Below are 19,311 nucleotides of genomic sequence, written 5' to 3'. Positions count from 1 at the left end.
ATGGCGTCATCTGGTTTTTACATTTGTATCTCTTATTTAGCAGTAACATCAATAAGGAATGTTGATGAAATAGTAAGCGCCCTTTTTGTAAAGGAATATATAGCTCCTTTTTTTTTTAGATTTGTAAATTAGTAGAAAATAATAACAATAATGTGTAAATCCATTTAAAGCGTATACTTTGGTTTCATATTTGGACACATTTGTGTTTCTGGTTTCCAGGCTGTCCGGATTTCAGCTCTGAAGTGTATGCTGGCCCTGACCAAGCTCCCATTGCCTATGGTAATCTATCCCTCTCCCCATCAAACACACAAACGTCTATGAATAAAGAACTGTCTCTGGTTTATTTGTAATAAACCTTCTATTTGCAGCTCCTGCCTTACAAGCAGCAAGTTCTCCGTGCCTTAGCCAAACCACTGGATGATAAGAAGAGATTAGTGAGGAAGGAGGCCGTGGAGGCTCGCTGTCAGTGGTAAGTTGGCATCATTTGATGGCAAACCTTGGATTAACCCAACATGAAGTCTTTCCCAGTCATAGTTTAAAGTAAAGTTGCCTCTAACCTCCTGTAACCGACGGCGGCCCTACCAACACCACCCGGCTTGACAAACTAAACTTCAGGGGGCATTGAAGTAGTCAGGCAGAAAATTGTAAGTTAGCCGCAGTCAGTCGGGGGACATTCCTCATCGATGCTGTTTGGTGCCCTCACGGGCAGGACCATCCTTACCATCTTGTCTCCCTTATATTGTAAAGCGCTGTGCACACTGTTGGCGCTATAGAAATCCTGTATAATAATAGTGTAGATGGGGAAAGAAGCAGTTTGATTTCTCTTGTTCAGCCCCTAGGCTGGGGATGAGGAAACAAAACTGTGTATGGCTGGCTTAAGGACAGATTTCCCTCAACTGAACAAGAAATCAATTGGTTCCCCCATCCACGTGGAACAGAATGGATGGAGGAATCTGCCGTGCCGACTCTTGTATTCAGATAGCAGCAATACCCAAACAGTGACCAGATCTGATTGGATGCCGTATCTGCTCAGCTAACTATTTTCCTCCCGCCTCCTTCCTATTTTTCACTTGACTTTGTGGAGCAATTTTAACACAGACGGGTCCAACTACAGCTCAAATTGCAGCCAATGCAGAAGAAATGGACACAATTTGAGATGTCTGCGGCTAGTTCACTAGTAGTGCTCTCTTACTCTATTACCTTGGCCTTCCAATAGAAACTTTCACCTCCACACTGGCATCCTTTGGGGCTCTCAAGGGCCTTACCTGTTTAGGTTTCTCCTGTTTCCTTATAGCATTTCCAAATACGTAACTCAGCATTCAGGGTTACTAGAAGGAAAAATGATCCATATGACTGGCTGTCGGGGGCCAATAGGACTCGGGACCCATCAGGAATTGTGTTACTGAGTGTTGGGCCCTGAGAGAGAATACTAAACGTATCTTTATAGCTAGGGATGAGCTTAGGATCAGAGCAAACCTGAGCTCCTCTGGACACGAAAATGCCGTGAGCAACCTTCCCTGCTGCTGTACATAAACAAAGGGGTGGAATGCTTATGCTGACATCATTGACCACATATAGCCATGTGGCCATATAAGGTCAATGACATAACTGCATCCCGCCCCTTTGCTTATGTGCGGGTGGGGAATTCCCTGGCTCCAGCTGATTGGATGGCAGCAGACGGAGCTTCCTTCCATGTTATCGGAGGAGCTCAGGATTGGACTGGGTCTGAACCCCCGAGTGCATCACTACTTGAAACCTAACCTGGAATGATAGCCTAATAATCATAGATCCGTAGGTGCACTTATGAGGTCAGCCAAAATCTTAAAGCATCATGTTATCATAAAATGACTTCTTGTTTAAATGTAACATCCTATTTTTTTTTTTTTTTGGAAGGTTCCTAATTGGATGCCCCGGAAGCTGAGAATTTCCTCTGAACATTTACTAACTTTGCACGGAGACAATCTAACCAGGATGCCACTAACTTACTGACCTGTACAACCAACATGACTTGGGTGCCATCTTGTTTAGCCACGCCTACATCTTGTACCATAAGGGCTGTGTCTGCATACCCTTCCCTCGCATTCCATGTCTTACTTTTCCATATCGAGTTCTAGGCTGCATCTGCCACCCCGAGCTGACTGCGTCCTTTGCACTTCAATGATATTAGCACAAGTTTACAGTAGAAGGAAATCTGGCATGTCTAGGAGGAAATCTAGTATATTAAATCTATATATAATGTATATTGTATAGGTATATGATTTCATGAGTGCGGCCTTGTGCTCTGCTTTTAGTATGAAACCACAAGGATATTTGTGTGTGTGGTTTGGTTGAATGTCACAAAACTGGATATTAAAGTGTTTTAAGCAAAACCAGTTTAGTTTGGATGGAGTGGAGGTTAGACTATCTGTCAGGTTTATATTTCTGTCTGAGTCCCCATTGGGGAGATTCATCCCTCTATTTGTACTGGTCAGCAAGACGGAAGTGAGCGGAAATCCAAAATTTAGAGTTGTCCCCAGAAAAAGAGGGAATTCTTCCAATGGGGACGCCTATTTTGAGGGCAAATGTCTACAAGGGGAATTTCCTCTAACTTCCTGTCGCATCTTTGAGTGAAGGTAAAGGAAAATTTGCCCAATGGCACACAGACAGCAAAAAACAACCTGATGGGTTATATAACCCTTTGCTATTCCATGCAAACGAAATGTTGGCTGTGCATACACTGTAAGGAACAGCTGTGATGGAAGTGTACCTGTCATGTACCCAGACCTGGCGGTTGTTGTGTTCTAAAATACTGAAAGGTATAAAAGTAGATCTGTATCTTGGACGTATAGAATGGTTGGAACATCTGTCAAATGTTTGTTAGTCTGTGTCCCTGTGGAGGAGATTCACCCCATGTGTCCTGACCACAGCCGTCACTGGGACAAAGTGATGGGAAATCTGTTTTTTTACAGTTGTCACCCAAACGGGACTAAGCAGAAGTTCTCCAGTGGGGACAACAGTCCAAGAGGGCATTTCCCTCCTTCCTGTCATCTAGGAAAGGAAGTGAACCTCCACACAGACACAGATCATAAAAACACATTTTACAGGCATTTTAACCATTCCAGTCCAACTACTCGCTTCAAATGTTACCTCCAACCAAAACTTTATTTTGGAAAGAGCAGTAAAGGCTGAAGTTTTTTTTCTTTTTTTTTGGCCATGTGTCCCTATTGGGGAGATCGTACAGGGTCCTGCTTACAGGAACAGGAAGTGAGGACACAATCTCCCCAGTGGGGGTCACAGGCAAAAATGAAAACTTGACACATTTTAACTATCCAAAAAAATAAAATAGTTTTGTCTGGAGTAATTCCCCGAGAATAGACGGCCGGGCACACCATCTGCCTTCGCCCTGTACAGGACGGGTATGGGGTGTAATACATGACCCTGTTAGTAAATTGTATTTGTACATATATTTTTGCAATGTAACACAGACATAATATCAATGTTACGTGTCGAGACAAATTACTTTATGATGCAACCTAAACTTCTACACGGCTCCAATATGTTCTGCTGATTAAATGTGAAATATTTCAAGACCTTGCATCATGGATATATGTTTACATTAAATCTAGCCGCTTTGTCCAACGTACTCGTCATGGTGTTTTATTCAATGCTATTTCTTTGTGCCCTGGTGGCTGCGGGGGGGGGGGGGAATCCCATAATGCATCTGTCCCTTGGGGTCATGTCTGTGGCTGTCGGAGTTGGGATTTGTAGTTGCACTACAGCTGGAGGTCCAGAGAGTTTGCCTACCCCTTGGTTTAGGGGATGTATACAAAGCATTTTTATCTTGCAGTGTGACTGTCACACAATGGACATGGTAACTGATAACTATCATATATTCACTTTTATGTGGATTGCATGAACTGTTCAACGTCCAGGACAAAAACTACAACACAGATGGGGCAGTAAAGGCCAAATGTGTACTGTGCGCCCTTGACAACAGGAAGGAGGATGTGGTGAGGAAACAAGTCTTTATCAACCAGAGAACCGATGGGTCCTCTGTCAGTTTATAAAACTGAAGGCCACAGGTGAGGCATTATGTAGAATTAGGGAAACCTACACTAGATATAGATCTATACATTCTCTACATATAATTCTATACATATATGTATAGAATTCGTCTGGGACTACCCCTGTACTACAAGGGTTAACTGCTCCTTTTGGTCTATGGGGCTCAAAAAAAAATAATTATATAATTATACTCGCATTCTCAATCCCACCTACATGCTAAGACCGGTCCCTGAACTTCCGCAGTCTAAAAGGTGCCCATACACTGCTCGATTCGTACGCGAATCGAGCAGTGTGAACGAAGACGTGCGACCGTTTCTACTGTACGGTCGCATGTCTTTTGTCTAAGGAGCACGCTAGAAAACCAGCTGAAAATCGTACGATTTTCGGCTGGTTTGAATGATGCTCGGGAGACAAATCAGGGGGGCGGTCTTGCGATGATTGAGAGTACGATCTGCCTGTCCAAGATGGGCAGATCGTACGTTTTTTTTAAATTACTTTACAACCATCGCAAGACTAAGGTCTTGCAATGGTTGTAAAGTGTATGGCCACCTTAAGTCCCGCTAATATGTCTAATGTAATCCATTCACCTGCATTAGATGTGAGGATGCCGAGGGACATTCCACAGCCAGAGAAAAGAGGTGAGCACCGAACAATGATTCCATGAGCATATCCTCTATATTTGCCCCCCCTGGAGAAAAATGAGCAGTTAACCCTTTTAGTGTGTGGGTGGCCCCACTGGAAGGGTTACCTTTTTACATTCCTGGGGTTCTTCTTTAATGTGTATCTAAACTTAAAACTTTTTGGGATAGAGCGGGAAAAGATTAGAACCCCTGACTAACGTTTCTCAACCTTTTTTTAGGCATGGCCATCTTTAAAAGTAAGAAAAACCTTGAGGCACTCCATGCAAAAAAAGTGGGGTGCCCCCTTCAAATTAACCCCCCCCCTTTACATCAGAGTCACCCTTTTCACACCAGAAGCCCTCTTTTCATATCACATGGAGAGATGCTGTGAGATGTTACACTACCATAGTCAATAAAGAGATTGGGGTGCGAGTGACTTTCTATCTGAATTAGCCTTTCACAGTCCCACAAACACAAAATTTGGAGGCATACCTCAGGAGTCGTACCATGGTGGTACCCTGGTTGAGAAAGGCTTCTGTAGACAATCTTTTTAACAGACAGGAAGTGATAGATGAACCGCTCCAGGGCAACAGACAATAAAAAGCTGATCGTTTCTATCTGGAAAAAAAATTGCATTGCTGTTAAGATTTTATTTTCCTTCTGGCTTTGACATACGATTGAAAGTGCTTCTGTGAGATTCCGGGACAAGTATAAAATAGATTTACTACAGAAGCAAGTTCTTACCACATTCAGTGCTCCAGATCCCTCCAGCCGAGTCCCCATGAGTAGAAACTACTTCCAGAATCATAATCCACATAGAAGAGGTCAGTATATGTAAGGACACATTTCACCAACACCAAGTTTCACACTTGGAAAATATTTTAATTTAACAATTACAAAACATTGGATGGAAAACAAAAGGAAAAAAAAGTCTCGGCATACAGCAAACTATAACATTTCCATTTACAGAGAACATAGAATAATGGTACGAGGAAATAAAAAACCTCCATGATACAGATAACTCTGCACCACGGGGGTGTCTTTCTAGGGAGTCTCTAAAAAGCGTCTCAATCAGGACAAAATGGACCACAAAAATATCTAGTTCCTGTTATTGAGGTTTTTCAACATCACCACCGCCGGTAACTTCTCCGGGTTTGTGAAATTGTAATCACTCTCAGGGCCTGTTCACACAACGTCCGTTTTCTGTGCTTAAAATGCATCCCAATGTCTCCCTATGTGTTTTATGGGCTACAGTTCTCACGTGCGCAGTCCGTTCAGGTTACGACAGAAAAAATACTGCATGTCACATTTTGTACGGTCAGGAAACGCACAAACGCGGCAAAAACGGAACGCAATGCAGCTAAGCAAAAAAAATATATAATTCTTGCTCCACTTTTTATGATGTCATACGACATACGAGTAAAGGAAAAAAAAATGTATCTGGGTGACCTCGCAAATCCTCATACAAACTCCAGAACTGACCCTTGGAGTCCCGGAGCCTCAAGATCGGGTGTACCCAATAATGACGTCTCCTGCGGGCTCGTTCTCTGCAGATTGCTGTAGCCAGCACCAACACCATGCCTGCAAACATGTGATACATGTCTGATCACCAGCTTTACATACACAAAGGGAAGTAGATGTTCCGAGAGGGCGGAAGTGACCTCAGAGGAAGAATCTGCATACTGACAGCCCAACGGCTAAAAAAAAAAAAAAAGAAGAACTGTCAGCATCCGGACCGAAAACACGTCAAAAACGCACTCTATCGGTAGCACCGCGTCTGCAGATCCGCACCTGATCAGGACCCGATATCATGTGAACAAGCCCTAAAGCACTAGAACCACCATTGAGGATGATGGGGCCCTCTAGTGGCGTGGTCAGGGAATGTTCGTTTCAGCAGTAATCATGTCTGCTCAAGGTCAGACGCCTTTTCCAAAAAGCATTTGCAAAGAAATCTGCTGCGCTGATTGTAAGAGGAACAATCATCTTTACCTATCGTAATAGTGTTCATGAAATAATCACTGCAAAGGGAAGCACACTCATTCATATAGCTCTCGTCCTAGAAAAAGTCACTGCTTTCCTTACACATTCTTTGAACCGTGACTGGAAGTTTTGCTTGTTGCAAATGTGCTCCAGAATTCCTGACTCTTGTCCAAAACTCTACACAGAGCTTGAGGTCACATTACAGGCATCCTGTGCAGTAAGGACTTTTGCGTTTGCAAAGGGATTCTGCGGGCTGCAGCTCGTCATTACGGCCCTCACACTGATCGAGTGATTATAATTAGTGTGCGGGGAATCGAAAAATGTTTGGCCCAAATATATTCACGTAGCCGGATCTGTAGAGTATCAGATGAATGACAATTCCTTGCACTCCGGAATGGTGTCATTCTTTTGCACATCAGGAAGATCCGTATGAAAATATTCAGATGAAACAAAACATTTGAGATTTCAAGTTGCCTCTAATTCTGAAGGAACTGGACACGAGGAAAAATCCGGGCCTGTGTTATAACTGACCCAGCTGCAGTGTAGGGGGGGACTCGGTCTCATTAACATCAGCACATGAGATGGGGGAACTAAAATAGAATACACTGCCTGCTGGTCAAAATGGCAACAAGAGTACCTGTCTAGCCTACAACCAAGGAAGCCATTGAGAGAGGTTAAAGTGACCCTGCCACTGTAGCAAATGTCTGAAACCAAAGTCATGGCTGTAAAATAATCCCTTTTCCTGCTGTCAGTGCCACCAAAATCTGTGCTGAAACCGACACTTCTGACAGTGCTCAACCAGGAGCAGGACGTTCACTCAAGTGTGGACTCCGGCAGAAGATTGATCAGTATCAGAGCGAAGGTCAGAGGCACTGGCAGCAGGAAAGGTTTTCACAGGTATGCCTCGGTTTCAGAGGTCTGCTATAGTGACAGGGTCACTTTAAATCACTTTACATGACTACAGCCCATTCACTAGAAGTCAATGTTAGCGCTGTGGCTGCTCCCCAATAACAGGCAGGTGCATCCAATGAGATGAAAAATAAAAGAATAATGATATACAAAATGGAGTGATAAAAAGCAGCCACTCAGATTTTAGTGGAAGATGATTTCTGATTGGCTGCTAGGGGCTACTACTGTACATTGCACACTAGCTTTGTTCTTTGTGCCAACTTATTAATGAGGTTTAGTGTCTGTTTAAAAGTTGCTTCCACAGACAAAGTGGATCTCTAAGTCACCAGACAGGTCGTCTTTAATCATCTAAATGGTTACCCTCCTGAACCCGTGCCGACATCAAAGGCCCAATAGGATTAGAAAAAAAATCATCCTTTTATAAATAGTGTCACCTTGCTGGAAGGACGTATAGTACAGGAATTGTTATATTGCAAGGACAGAAGTCTGCTTCGTGGGGATCCAAGATGGAGGGTTCCATGTCAATCCATCTCCATAAGCAGAGTGGGGAGATGGAAGGAGGACTCTGGTTATCCAATGTCTGAGAAGAGAGGAAATAACGGGTCAGTGAAGAGTAAGACAGACAACACAACTGTTCTAACCATGCAAAACACAATGTTGTAATACATGCTGTATACACTGAGTAGCCAGATTATTATGACCACCCCATCAGTACTTCGTTGGGCCGCCTCGTGACTCCGCGAGATGACTTCGTTGGGCCGCCTCGTGACTCCACGAGATGTTGAAAGGTGATGCGAGGAATCTGACACGGCACTGTTGCCCTTGTGTTGTCTTGTACCAGTTTTGCCACTCTCCGTTCTGCCCTAACATTGACTAGTCGCTGACGACTACAATTCGCACGCTCAGACCCAGATTTTCGGCTGACAGTCCGGTCTTTAAACACTTTAACAACAGCTGCTCTCGAACATTTAACGAATTCTGCTGTTTTGCTGATACTCGCTCCATGGCTCCGAGCGCCAACAATCATTCCACGTTCAAAGGCTGTTAAATCGCGTTGTTTCCCTGTATCTTCAGAAACAAATCACTTCTACTGTCGTGGTAAACAACCTGCTTCCCTATTTATAATGGTTTATATTAGGGTTGCACAGATACCAAGTACAGTACTCGGTACAAGTACGAATACATGTACCAATACTTTTGAGCTCCAAAACTACACTAGAGAAAAATTAAAAAGTTAGGAGGCAGCTGTCATTTGTAAGGAACACACGGAGCTCCTGGGATTTCTACATCTCTGTTTGAATGTATGATTTTGTTTTTATAAATATAAATAAATGGATGCACAGATACCAGTAGTACGAGTACTGGTACTTGCCGAGTACTTACAAGTACGAGTACTGATACATTTTTGTTTATTGTCATGTGACAGTTTTTCTAAAACAATATCAACTAATGATTTCAGGACCGTGGTGGAGCGCCAGAGCCCGGTCCCAGCTGTAACCTCTGCAACCCTCATAGTTCTCATGAAAATGCCAAGTATCGGCACTGGTACTCGAAAAGTATCTGTGCATCCCTAGTTTATATAGCAACTTCAGTGCCAAATTATAGTCAGGTGGTCATAATATTCTGGCCACTCAGTGTATATCTTGACTTTGTTCAGAAAAGCGGAAGGATATCCCTCGCACTCCTGCAGCTCCCCACTGACGGTAGCAGAGTCAATGGTGGAGATGCAGGAAGGAACTAAAGCTTTCCCAAAGAAGGTTGAGATTTACATATCAGCTGAAACGTTTGAAGCTCCCAAATGCCATGTTTATGAAGATGGAGTTCCACCTCAGGCTGCCGCTCTACACAATGTATAAACATAAGTGTTCACTTTGACAACTTCAGCTATATACCTGTATACTCTGTATGGACCACGGACCTTTTGGGGCTTATTCAGTTGGCAATACTGCAAAAGCACGCTTATTTTTCCCTTTGACTAGAGTTGGTTTTACAAGAAGTGTTACTGCAGATAAAAAGTGCAAATTATATTCTGTGATTTTTTTTCTCCATGAATAATGACACCAAGATTACGTTTCTGGTACAATTATATTATTACAACGTGAGGAAATGAAAGCCGTCATTGCTCAGACCCCCTTTAACAATGCTAGTTGCTTGGCTGGCCTTCCTACTTCAATACTTTGTATCACGGACCCCAGATACGCATGCAGACAAGACGTCTGTCTTTCCTCATCTCCTTCCTTGTCTGTGACACACATTAGTAACATGGCAGCCAGGGCACTGGCATTTTCATGATGTGATATGCTTATATTATGTCAGCGGCAGATCCTAGCTTTCATGACAGGTCCATAATCCTTTGCTCTATTTTTAACTTCAGGATAACTTACAATTTTGTTTCCACGCCAAAGAAAAGTCTCCAGTTACTGCAGCGACCGTAGCTGTACGGATTATAGAATACCTGGAATGTGAACACAAGGATACTGTTATTACAGAGGGACATACAATGGCTGAGGTCTCAAGTCAGGTAACAGGAAGTCTACTTGTCAGTCACACAGGAAACCACCTAATGAAACAATATTGGGGTGATGCCCGAGTGCTGAAGCTGTGTTTGTGGGGAGAGGATCTTGTATCACTAATTCTACCTGTGCAGGTCTCCATTCTCACCAACAAGCAGTGATTGATAATCTGCAACAGCCACAGATAGCAATGAAAATGTCTGCCGATGCCTCTAAGCCATGTAACCGCTCATCACTTCCTTTCTAATGAAGCAGTTGTCAGCAGGACAGGAAGTGAGGGTAAATCTCTCCGAGCACCAGATAACAGTAGCACCCCGTAGCGGTTCCATTCCCTCCCAGCTCTATCCAAAAAATTGTTGTGCTGGATATGTTATTAAAACAGAGACCTCCAGCCAAGGTCCCCCCCCCCAGGTAGAGTTAAAACCTTAACAGGTATGTATTTCCTTTCCCCCCTTTTACTAAAAATCACCTCAGCATACAGCTTTGCACACGGATATGAAATCATCTTACATTAATTAAACAAACATTTTTATTTTATTTACAGTTTTTCCACTTCCTGGTCCTCTTGGGCATTAGTGATTTAACATGCCCGAGCATTGCATCCTGGGAAGATTATCAATAGAGCAGTGCTGGGAAATCTCATCTGTAATCTCACAAGATCTCAGGGAAAGGCATTTTCCTCCCCTGAGATGATGTGCTTGGTCACATGTCCTTGTCACATGTGCCAGAGTTCCAGGAAGTAAAGGGAGATATATTATCCTACTCTTAGTAAAAATGGCCACTGTGAGAAGAATGGAGAGGAAAAAGAGAAATAAGGTATGCAAAGAATATAAAGCCGGAAATTATCTAGAAGTATGTGTTTGTGGATTGTCATTACTAAACATTTCTAAAAGGTGTCTTTGTAATTTCAAAAATATGGGTAAAGTTCCTCTTCAAGGGGCGCTTCACCCTGGGTACAGGTGTGAGGATGTAAGAGGAGATCTTCCATAAAGGGAAAACGGCAATAATTTTTTTAATGCGTTTGACATAAGAGTACAGTAGGAAGGTTGTCACAATACAGGTCCATGTATCTGTATCATATAGAGTACATTGTGATCACAATAGCAATAAGCTGTAGGCACAGAATCGGCTTATGGTGCTTGGAGATAACCATCTCACCGTCCCCATGAAGGCAAGAGTACCAATAGGGAGGGAGCGAGGCCATAACAAAGAGAGGAGGGGAGGGCGTGCATGGAGGGTGGATCAGACTCTACACCAATGGCCAAGGGGCAACTGCATCTAGTCTAGTGAAGCGAGACCACTCAGACCTAATGAGAAGTGAGGGATCAAAAGGCCTGCATATCCATAAACAGGACCCAGGGGCTCCATGGGGCCACATATTGCAAAAGTTATTTTTATAGTAGAACAAGGAAGAATGTATACTGCTGAGAGGTGTCTGACCACACAAAAGGATTGAAAGTCTTCCCTCAGAGAATACAGACAGAAAAAAAGAGAAAGGGTAGAACACCGGTCATGTTTTTCTGAGGGTCAGTGTACCCATTGGAGAGACCCTCCATCTTCACTTCCTGTCCTGCTGACTGGTCTAAGATGGAGGAAGAAGCAAGTTACTTAGCATGGGCACAGACTGACAACATAGGGTAGCTGCAATAAAAAGGTTTTGGAAAGCAGACATGACACCCGCCAGCTATCCTCACCTACCCTGGCTGTATTATAATGTCACTGCATTCATGGATGTGGTTTGTTTACCTTTCCAATGGTCAGCAGTCTCTTCCTCTCTTTCTTGTTGATGTGTCTTTCTATGCTCGTCTCTCCTCGGGTGATGAGCATTGCGTGCCACAGTGTAAGAGCACCAAGGGCCAGAGCGACAGAACTGTAGAAAGAAGCACAAACATTATCCACATGGGAGGGACAGGCCACCTATCCACATGTCCCTTAACCACCTTTACTTTACACTCCATCAGAAAATACAATATTTACTCAAGGTAAACCTTTCCTAAGGGACACATTCCTGGCCCCCTTCTGAAGATCCTAGTTCCCTGACAATGTGAGTCTTACACCAGGTTCCATGTTGTAGAAGTCCCTGGTCTGTAATAATTTGTCAGGGTTTCTTACCGTTCCTTGCTCAGTTGCTTGTAGCATGGCTTGTGCAGTGTTTCGGACAAGGCTGTTCCTCTTTGGTGCCCTCTTATACCCAAACTCACATACATTATCATTCTGCAACTACTGGCAAAACTCCTGTCTCAGAGTGATGATGCAAAACACCAGTTCACTATTTAACCTTCACCTTGTCCATTTATTCTATCAGTGATCTATCAAGTGCTCTGCAGTTGTTCCTGTTCTCCGTGTATTACCCTGGCTCTGGCTGACTGACTGATCTTCCTGGTTTCTGACTCCGGCTATTGTTTCTGTTCATCCTGCTCTCAGAGTTCCCTGACCTGGTTCGGCTGACTACCCGCTTTAGCATCTGACCTGTGGCTTGGCATGGATGATGTCCTGGACTTCTTCCATTGTTTCTTGCAATTTATGTTTATTGTGGTATTCAATAAACTCCTTTTATTTTCTAACCTGCACTTTAAGTTTCGGTCTAGTTTCTTGGTTCCCCAACACAATCATGCATATCTGTAAAGTCAAGCCAGATAATCGCATTCTTGGTCCAGTTAATGGCACTATGTACTGTAGAAAGTCAGCATGTAAGCCAGGAACATAGCATACGCAGAAGGAGATGTAGCAAAACTCCGAAACCATTGTCACATTTTTCTATGGGCCATGAGCGTAGATGTAAAGCCCGCCTTTGGCAAAATCAGAGATGGCAAAGGAAAAGATATGAATAATTCCCCACCAACACCCCCTAACCACAACACACCAAGCTGTTGCCCCTGCCTGGCTGTCGCACAATCCTGAGCAGAAGCAGCACTGTAGGTAGAGAGGAGTAGACACTGCAGGTCTTCATCACAGCTACAATGGTAATACTAATTCTACACACAGCCCGATTTCTCCACTTTCATTAGAATCTATTGTTCTGGTTGGAAGGGCAAACAAGCAACATTACATAACAATACCTTTCCATGCATGTAACCACAGTTGGGGGGATATTTGCCTAGCTCAGGAGCTAGATCTGTGTAACTGTGGTAAACGTATGTACATAATTCCCTTAGGGCCTGTTCACACGACGTCCGTTTTGTGTGCTGACCGGCTCCGTACGCTGCTACACTCAAAATGCATCCCAATGTATCCCAATGTGTTTTATGGGCTCCAGTTCTCACGTGCGCAGTCCGTTCAGCTTACGGCAGAAAAAAATACTGCATGTCACATTTTGTCAGGTCCGGAAACGGTCAGGAAACACAAACGCGTCCAAAACGCATCAAAAACGCACTGCACTGCAGCTAACATACTGACAGCCCCACTCCAGCAACAACAAAAACTTGAACGCATCAAAAACGCGGCCAAAACGCACTACATCAGTCTGCAGATCCGCACCTGATCAGGACCTGATATCATGTGAACAGGCCCTTAAGGCCTCATTCACACTGCCGCGCGTATACGCTCGTATGTGCGTATTGTACCATATGCAACACGTGCAAATAAATGGCTCCATAAATATAGACGCGTATGGAGCCGTATATATGCGCAAAAACGGAATGGAACAGAGATGCGTCCGGGCAGCGTATTGCTGCGTATTCACGCGCACATACGCGTGTTTACGCACATACATGCGTACAGCACATTAAAAATTCCATTACGAGTGATGCATTCTGGGATTGCATATAGTGCACGCATATACGCTCGTATATAGGCGCGTATACACGCAATATACAATCTTACTTGCGTTGTGTGTGAATGAGGCCTTAGTGTGCTATTCACAGAATCTAATAGCTATTGCTTCGTATAACTCCAACCTTCCCTTCAGTCTTGCACAATTGTACTGACTCCTCTCCTGCACTGAAATAGTTTACTCCAATTAAACTTTAGACCATAAGCTTCTCAAAATGTGCATTAGAGGCTACAGCAAGTCAGATAGAGACCACATCATTTCCTGACTGGAGGACACAGCCAGCATCATCAAGCTCTTTTCTGCCCCGGCCTGACTGTCCCTGACCCCTGTTCCTTTCACTCATTGGATTTCAGTTCTTTCATTCATGGCCCATGTGGGTGTTCGCACAGCTTCCCGCTTTCAGTAGGCCATGCACAGCACCCTGCCGGCCTTCATTCACAGAGAATCTTAAAGACCCAATGATGATGCTACCGGGTCTAAAAGTAATGAAAATGGACAGCATGTTGATGAGGAGAAAAGAAGAAACCAGGAACAGCAAAATATAAGCAGAATAATCAGGTTTACATCTATTTTTGTGCCCCCGTTCCAGCATACTACCGTGTTTCCCCAAAAATAAGACACTGTCTTGTATTTTTCTGGGCGCAAAAAAAACACACTAGGTCTTTTTTTCGGGGTAGGTCTTATTTTAATTTTTTTAAATGTACAACAATCCACACTTATTCATGTACAAAAATATGGTGATCAAGGCAATTAGGGGTGCCGTACCTTTCCAAGAGCAATTTGGTAACCAATCGCTGGCCAGAATGAGAGAAGCGCACTTTTACTATCCATTCCTCACAGGCGGAGAGCATTTGGTATCACTCCGCCTGTGACAGGAGCCGGCGCTATAGAGGAAGCATCTGCTTATGCGGCTCTGCTCCCTCGGGTGCCGCCTCGCTTCCTCTAGCGCTGGCACCGCTGATTCTCTCCTGCGGCTCTTCAAGTCCCTCCTTATGCCACCACCGGCCCTGGTCACAACTAGGTCTTATTTTCGGGGTAGGTCTTATATTTTAGCAATTCCCAAAAATAGTACTAGGTCTTATTTTCGGGGTAGGTCTTATTTTCGGGGAAACAGGGTATTGGCGGCTCTGATTCCCCGAGGCAGTACGGTGGCACAAGCTCAGTAGCGGTTGGAAGGGGCAGCAGCAGTTGGCTGGGAGACGTAACTGTCAAAGATCACTCTCTGCAGGTTTGTGTGCTGCCCAACCCCCCCCCCATTACCATTGCAATCAATTTACCATAACACGCAAACGCGTTGCACGCTTTATTACTCTCGTTTTCAGGTACATCCGACATGAACGGCCCCTCTGACAGTCTGAAAGTTACAGCGGCTGTAGCGAGAGGGCAATACTTCACTTTGTAACAACCTGGATGGGACCACACTACTGTAAGTGACTATTATATTCTTCTACTACAATTGTTCTGCTTCTTGTTACAGGACGTTCACACCAGCCCCTATGCTAAAAGAAAAACTACTCTGGCTGCAATCATCGCCTCCTCTCTGGTACTCCTGGTCTCCTGCAATAATTCGTTTCCACCACCAGATGTCCTCAGTCTCCTGGGTTGAATGAGGCTGAGTACTATTCATGATGGACTGAGGACATCCTGGGAGTGCAGGGTATCATAGACCCGCCATAGTCATGGATATGTAAATATGTAGAGAGCTGCGTCACTGAGGACATTCCAGTGCCGGAGAAGATCTTAGGAAGAAGAGGAGCTTGCAGATCACCCGACTGGCATGGAGACATGTGGAAAAAGGAAGTATGACAAAAAGCACAAAATACAGTAAGGAGGGGGGGGTGGGGGGGGGCGGGGGGGGTCAGAGGTTGGACACTAAAGTTATTTTTCGGTTTTACTGTCCCACTTCTACAATTACACCAAAGTACGTACACCTGGGCCTGCACGGAAGTACTGATAGTGTTATGAACCTCAGGAATAATGTCCTTCATATGTTTTACTAAATTAAAAAAAAAAAAAAATGTATACCTTTTCCTTAAAGCCCCATTCCAGGCAAAAAATGGCCCCTTCCCTCCCCCCTCTAACTCATCCTGTAAGCTGTTTTTGGGGTCTTCCTATCTCAAGCAAAGTAAACTCACCTAATTCTCCCGCCCCATCCCCACCCCCACACAGGGCCCTCACCGGCACTGTTTCTGGGTGCTGGGATCTGCTAATTCATCACTACTGATGCGCCCGAGACCATCAATGCCCTCCCATACCCTTCTGCTGAGGGGTCCCTGTTTCAGAATCCTGAGAGGACCCCGCTGCTGCACAGTCATTAGGCCAGGGGTGGGCAACTCCAGCCCTTCAGCTTTGCTTTAACTACAAATCCCAAATTGCCTCTGCTTCTTGCAGTTACTGAGTCTTGTAATGCCTTATGGGACTTGTACTTCCACAACAGCTGGAGGGCCACAGTTGTCCACCCCTGCACTAGAAAGTGTCTACATCTCATAGGCAGTGACATGGACAACAGAAAAAGGACTCACTCGAACTTAAACAAGGGAAGAGAGAAGGCTCGGTACAAGAGGATCACATGAGCGCAGCCGTTTCCATTTTTTTTTGCTCCAGTGAACAGTTAGAGGGGAATCATCCTGGTGATGGCATTTAGAAATACGCTGGCTACGGACAACCTCATACACAGATGACCACTTGAGGAGGCAAACATATCAACACGCTAGGGACAATCATCAAAATCTGGAACAGCGAGCACATAAAAAGTTACCTCACAAAACACAGTCACAAATATGTACAAGTTTAATGCGTGTTTGTTCTATAGGAGCACATGAAATGGAGCAAGACAGAAACACGGAAGAGGTTCCATTTGAGGTGTTCATAGAAGAACTGGCACAGAAGCTGGATGCAGGCCAGCATATTGGGAGCTATGCTAGGGAAATCATTACTGTTCAGCCGTCTGTAGCGGTCTTCCCTTCTTCCAATGTCTCACCTCCACAATCCAGGTAATCCATTACTAGGGCAAAGTCTGACAGTTTTTTCTCATTAAAAAGTTTTTTGTTTTTTTTAAATCTTCATTCCTACCAGACAGCTGCGCAATTTGAGATACTTCTATAATTAATTCCACAGACAAATCTATATTTTCTGTCTGCTAAAGGGAAATAAAGCCAAACCTTTTTTTTTGGGATCAAAGGAGGACATTTACCATGTCCCCGCTGCAGCCCGGAAAGATCCCAGCAACTTTGTCGGGATCCACCCTGCTGCCTGATTGACAGCTGGCTCTGCCTCTCTAAGCCAGCTGTGCCCGCCCCCTCCCTATCTGTCCCTCCAGTAATTGCTGGAGGAACAGAGAGGGGAGGTGGTAATCCATGCACGGAGCGGTGACAGTCACCGCCATCTGCAGGTAGAAGACTGTGAGCTGAATGATCAGCAATTTGTGATCGCTCATCTCTTGATCTATAGAGCCCACATGTGACGCATGCAGTGTCACACACCAGTTCTAATTATTGGGAAGGGTACATTTTACTCTCCTCATACTTCTCCTTTAGACTCGGTGCAGACCTCTACTATCCGGGATCCCGCGGTCCTGCACAATGCAGGCAGCGATTCCCACGCGGCCCCATCAATTTCAATGGGGTGACATCTGCGTGGCAATCGCAGAAAAAAAAGGACATGTGCATTTTTTTTTTTTGCGATACATGACGCGCGGCTGTTTTAGTGGGAACTACTCTGAGCCTGATGAAGGGGAGCCTGTGTGGCCCTGAAAGCGCTTGATATTCCGAGTGGCATCTATCAATAAATGGATTTGCACTGACCTATGAGTTTCTGTTGTGCTGGTGACATCTACATTCAAAGTTGTTCTGTGAGCGGCGTCATGCGCTGTCATTCCAAGCACCCATTTATTCTCTTTGGGATTTCCGGTAAGGAGTGCTACAGGATCTACAACGTTTGTTTTAGTGGGAAACCGCGCGATCCGCCCGGCGCGACTGGGGTGCCATTAGAAAATAATGGCACCCACAAGGCGATTGGTTCACATCTTGGCGACTCCTGACCGCACTGCAATCCGCCGGAATCGTGCACGACTGCCGCGCGGTGAGGTGTCATCTAGGTGTGCACTGGGGATCATTTACACCTTTGCATCGCATTGAGTATTAAAACTCGAATATTAATGTGCAGTAATGTTACACACACTAGTGCACTGTATATGTGCATTACCATTTATTTTGACCCACACCCCACATATAAATAAATTAATGATCATTTTTAAAGAAGGACCTGTACTATAATGCAAATGTGAAATCTCTGCTTTGCCAAAAGTAGCACAGGTACATTTTTGATGTGCATTGAGTATTACAAGTAAATGCGATGCCATGGCATGAGAAAACGTGCGTTATCATGTACATTCACCCACATGAATAGATGTAAATGGGCCCTAAATCTGAACTCTAAGCAGATATTAAACCCAATTGAATCCAGTTATATGTCCTTTAAAAATTATAGGCCTAATTGGATGCATTTGGTGCGTTGTGCTGCAAGAGCGCAGGCGCGCTAACGTGGAACTAGACTTAGAAGACAAAAATTGCGAGCAGGAAGGCTATGCTAGGTCTCTTCTGCAATAAAACAAACCTACCTGCCTGTTTGCAATCTTCTTTTATATGTACAGTGAGCTGTGCATTCCCAGCATGCCTCTGTTGATGAAATAAATAATGTTCTGTGTGTATGCGCGAGAGTTATGTCATTCCCCCACTGGCCAATCAAGATGGGGAGAAGATGCGTGTTGTGTTAAGGATCCACTTTCCATTTAAAAGAGGCTGCAAGAGAAATGCGACCTACATTTTAATGGACACAGGCGTTTACCAAACGTGTACGGCCATAAAATACAAGCACAGTACATGGTGTTGTGCGTTGTGCTGTTCTGACCTTAATGCATTAGCGTAATACTTAAAATGAATGGCACTGCAACACACTCGGTTCTCTTTTGTGACAGTTATTTTCTGTTGAGTCCTATGGGATTTGTCGATTACAGTCACATGGCTCAGATAAAGATCCCGACCCTTGCGTTCGTTGTACTCCAGTAATACATTGATGTATATAACTAAAATACATTTATTTCATTTTCAGACAGCGGAGCTGTTGTGATACATTGTCGAGTCTCCTGCTGCCCTCCCTAACGGGTGAGTACAATATCAATATGTATAGAAATTTACCAAGTGAACTCCTGGGGGAGCCAAGAGGTGTCTGGTGGCTTTTTATTTATAGGTAATAAACCTTGAACTACTACAATATGTAAGGGTACCAAAACCTTCACACAACTAGGGAATGCCATATCCCTCAATAGAAGCGTGTCACAATGTGTACATGTTCCCAAAATGTTTTATCCTATATACAGTAAACTCACAGATATCCACGGGGATTGGTAGATGCCGGATAACTGTAGTTTCTGGTTGCTTGGGAGTTGCTAATAACTCTCAAGCAACAACCCCCC

General features: G+C 44.3%; 2 protein-coding genes across 2 annotated transcripts in view; one reads left to right on the top strand and one right to left on the bottom strand.

Moving 5' to 3' along the window:
- Positions 1–2,207, top strand: part of MMS19 (MMS19 homolog, cytosolic iron-sulfur assembly component) — a 49,007-nt gene extending 46,800 nt beyond the window's left edge. The window contains exons 29-31 of the mRNA XM_018562996.1: positions 220–279; positions 369–469; positions 1,894–2,207. Of these exons, the coding sequence (XP_018418498.1) occupies positions 220–279; positions 369–469; positions 1,894–1,921 (189 nt within the window). The 3' untranslated portion in view covers positions 1,922–2,207. The remainder of the gene's footprint in view (positions 1–219; positions 280–368; positions 470–1,893) is intronic.
- Positions 2,208–7,960: 5,753 nt separating this feature from the next.
- ZDHHC16 (zinc finger DHHC-type containing 16) overlaps positions 7,961–19,311 on the bottom strand; it is a 29,482-nt gene continuing 18,131 nt past the window's right edge. The window contains exons 7-9 of the mRNA XM_018559012.1: positions 11,813–11,936; positions 9,938–10,008; positions 7,961–8,133 (exon numbers count right to left, since the gene is read on the bottom strand). Of these exons, the coding sequence (XP_018414514.1) occupies positions 8,019–8,133; positions 9,938–10,008; positions 11,813–11,936 (310 nt within the window). The 3' untranslated portion in view covers positions 7,961–8,018. The remainder of the gene's footprint in view (positions 8,134–9,937; positions 10,009–11,812; positions 11,937–19,311) is intronic.

This window comes from Nanorana parkeri, unplaced genomic scaffold (assembly GCF_000935625.1).
Source record: "Nanorana parkeri isolate BGI_ZX_2015 unplaced genomic scaffold, ASM93562v1 scaffold2, whole genome shotgun sequence".
Taxonomy (NCBI): domain Eukaryota; kingdom Metazoa; phylum Chordata; class Amphibia; order Anura; family Dicroglossidae; genus Nanorana; species Nanorana parkeri.
Note: the sequence above shows the minus strand (reverse complement) of the source record. Positions and strands in the feature narration are given on the sequence as shown.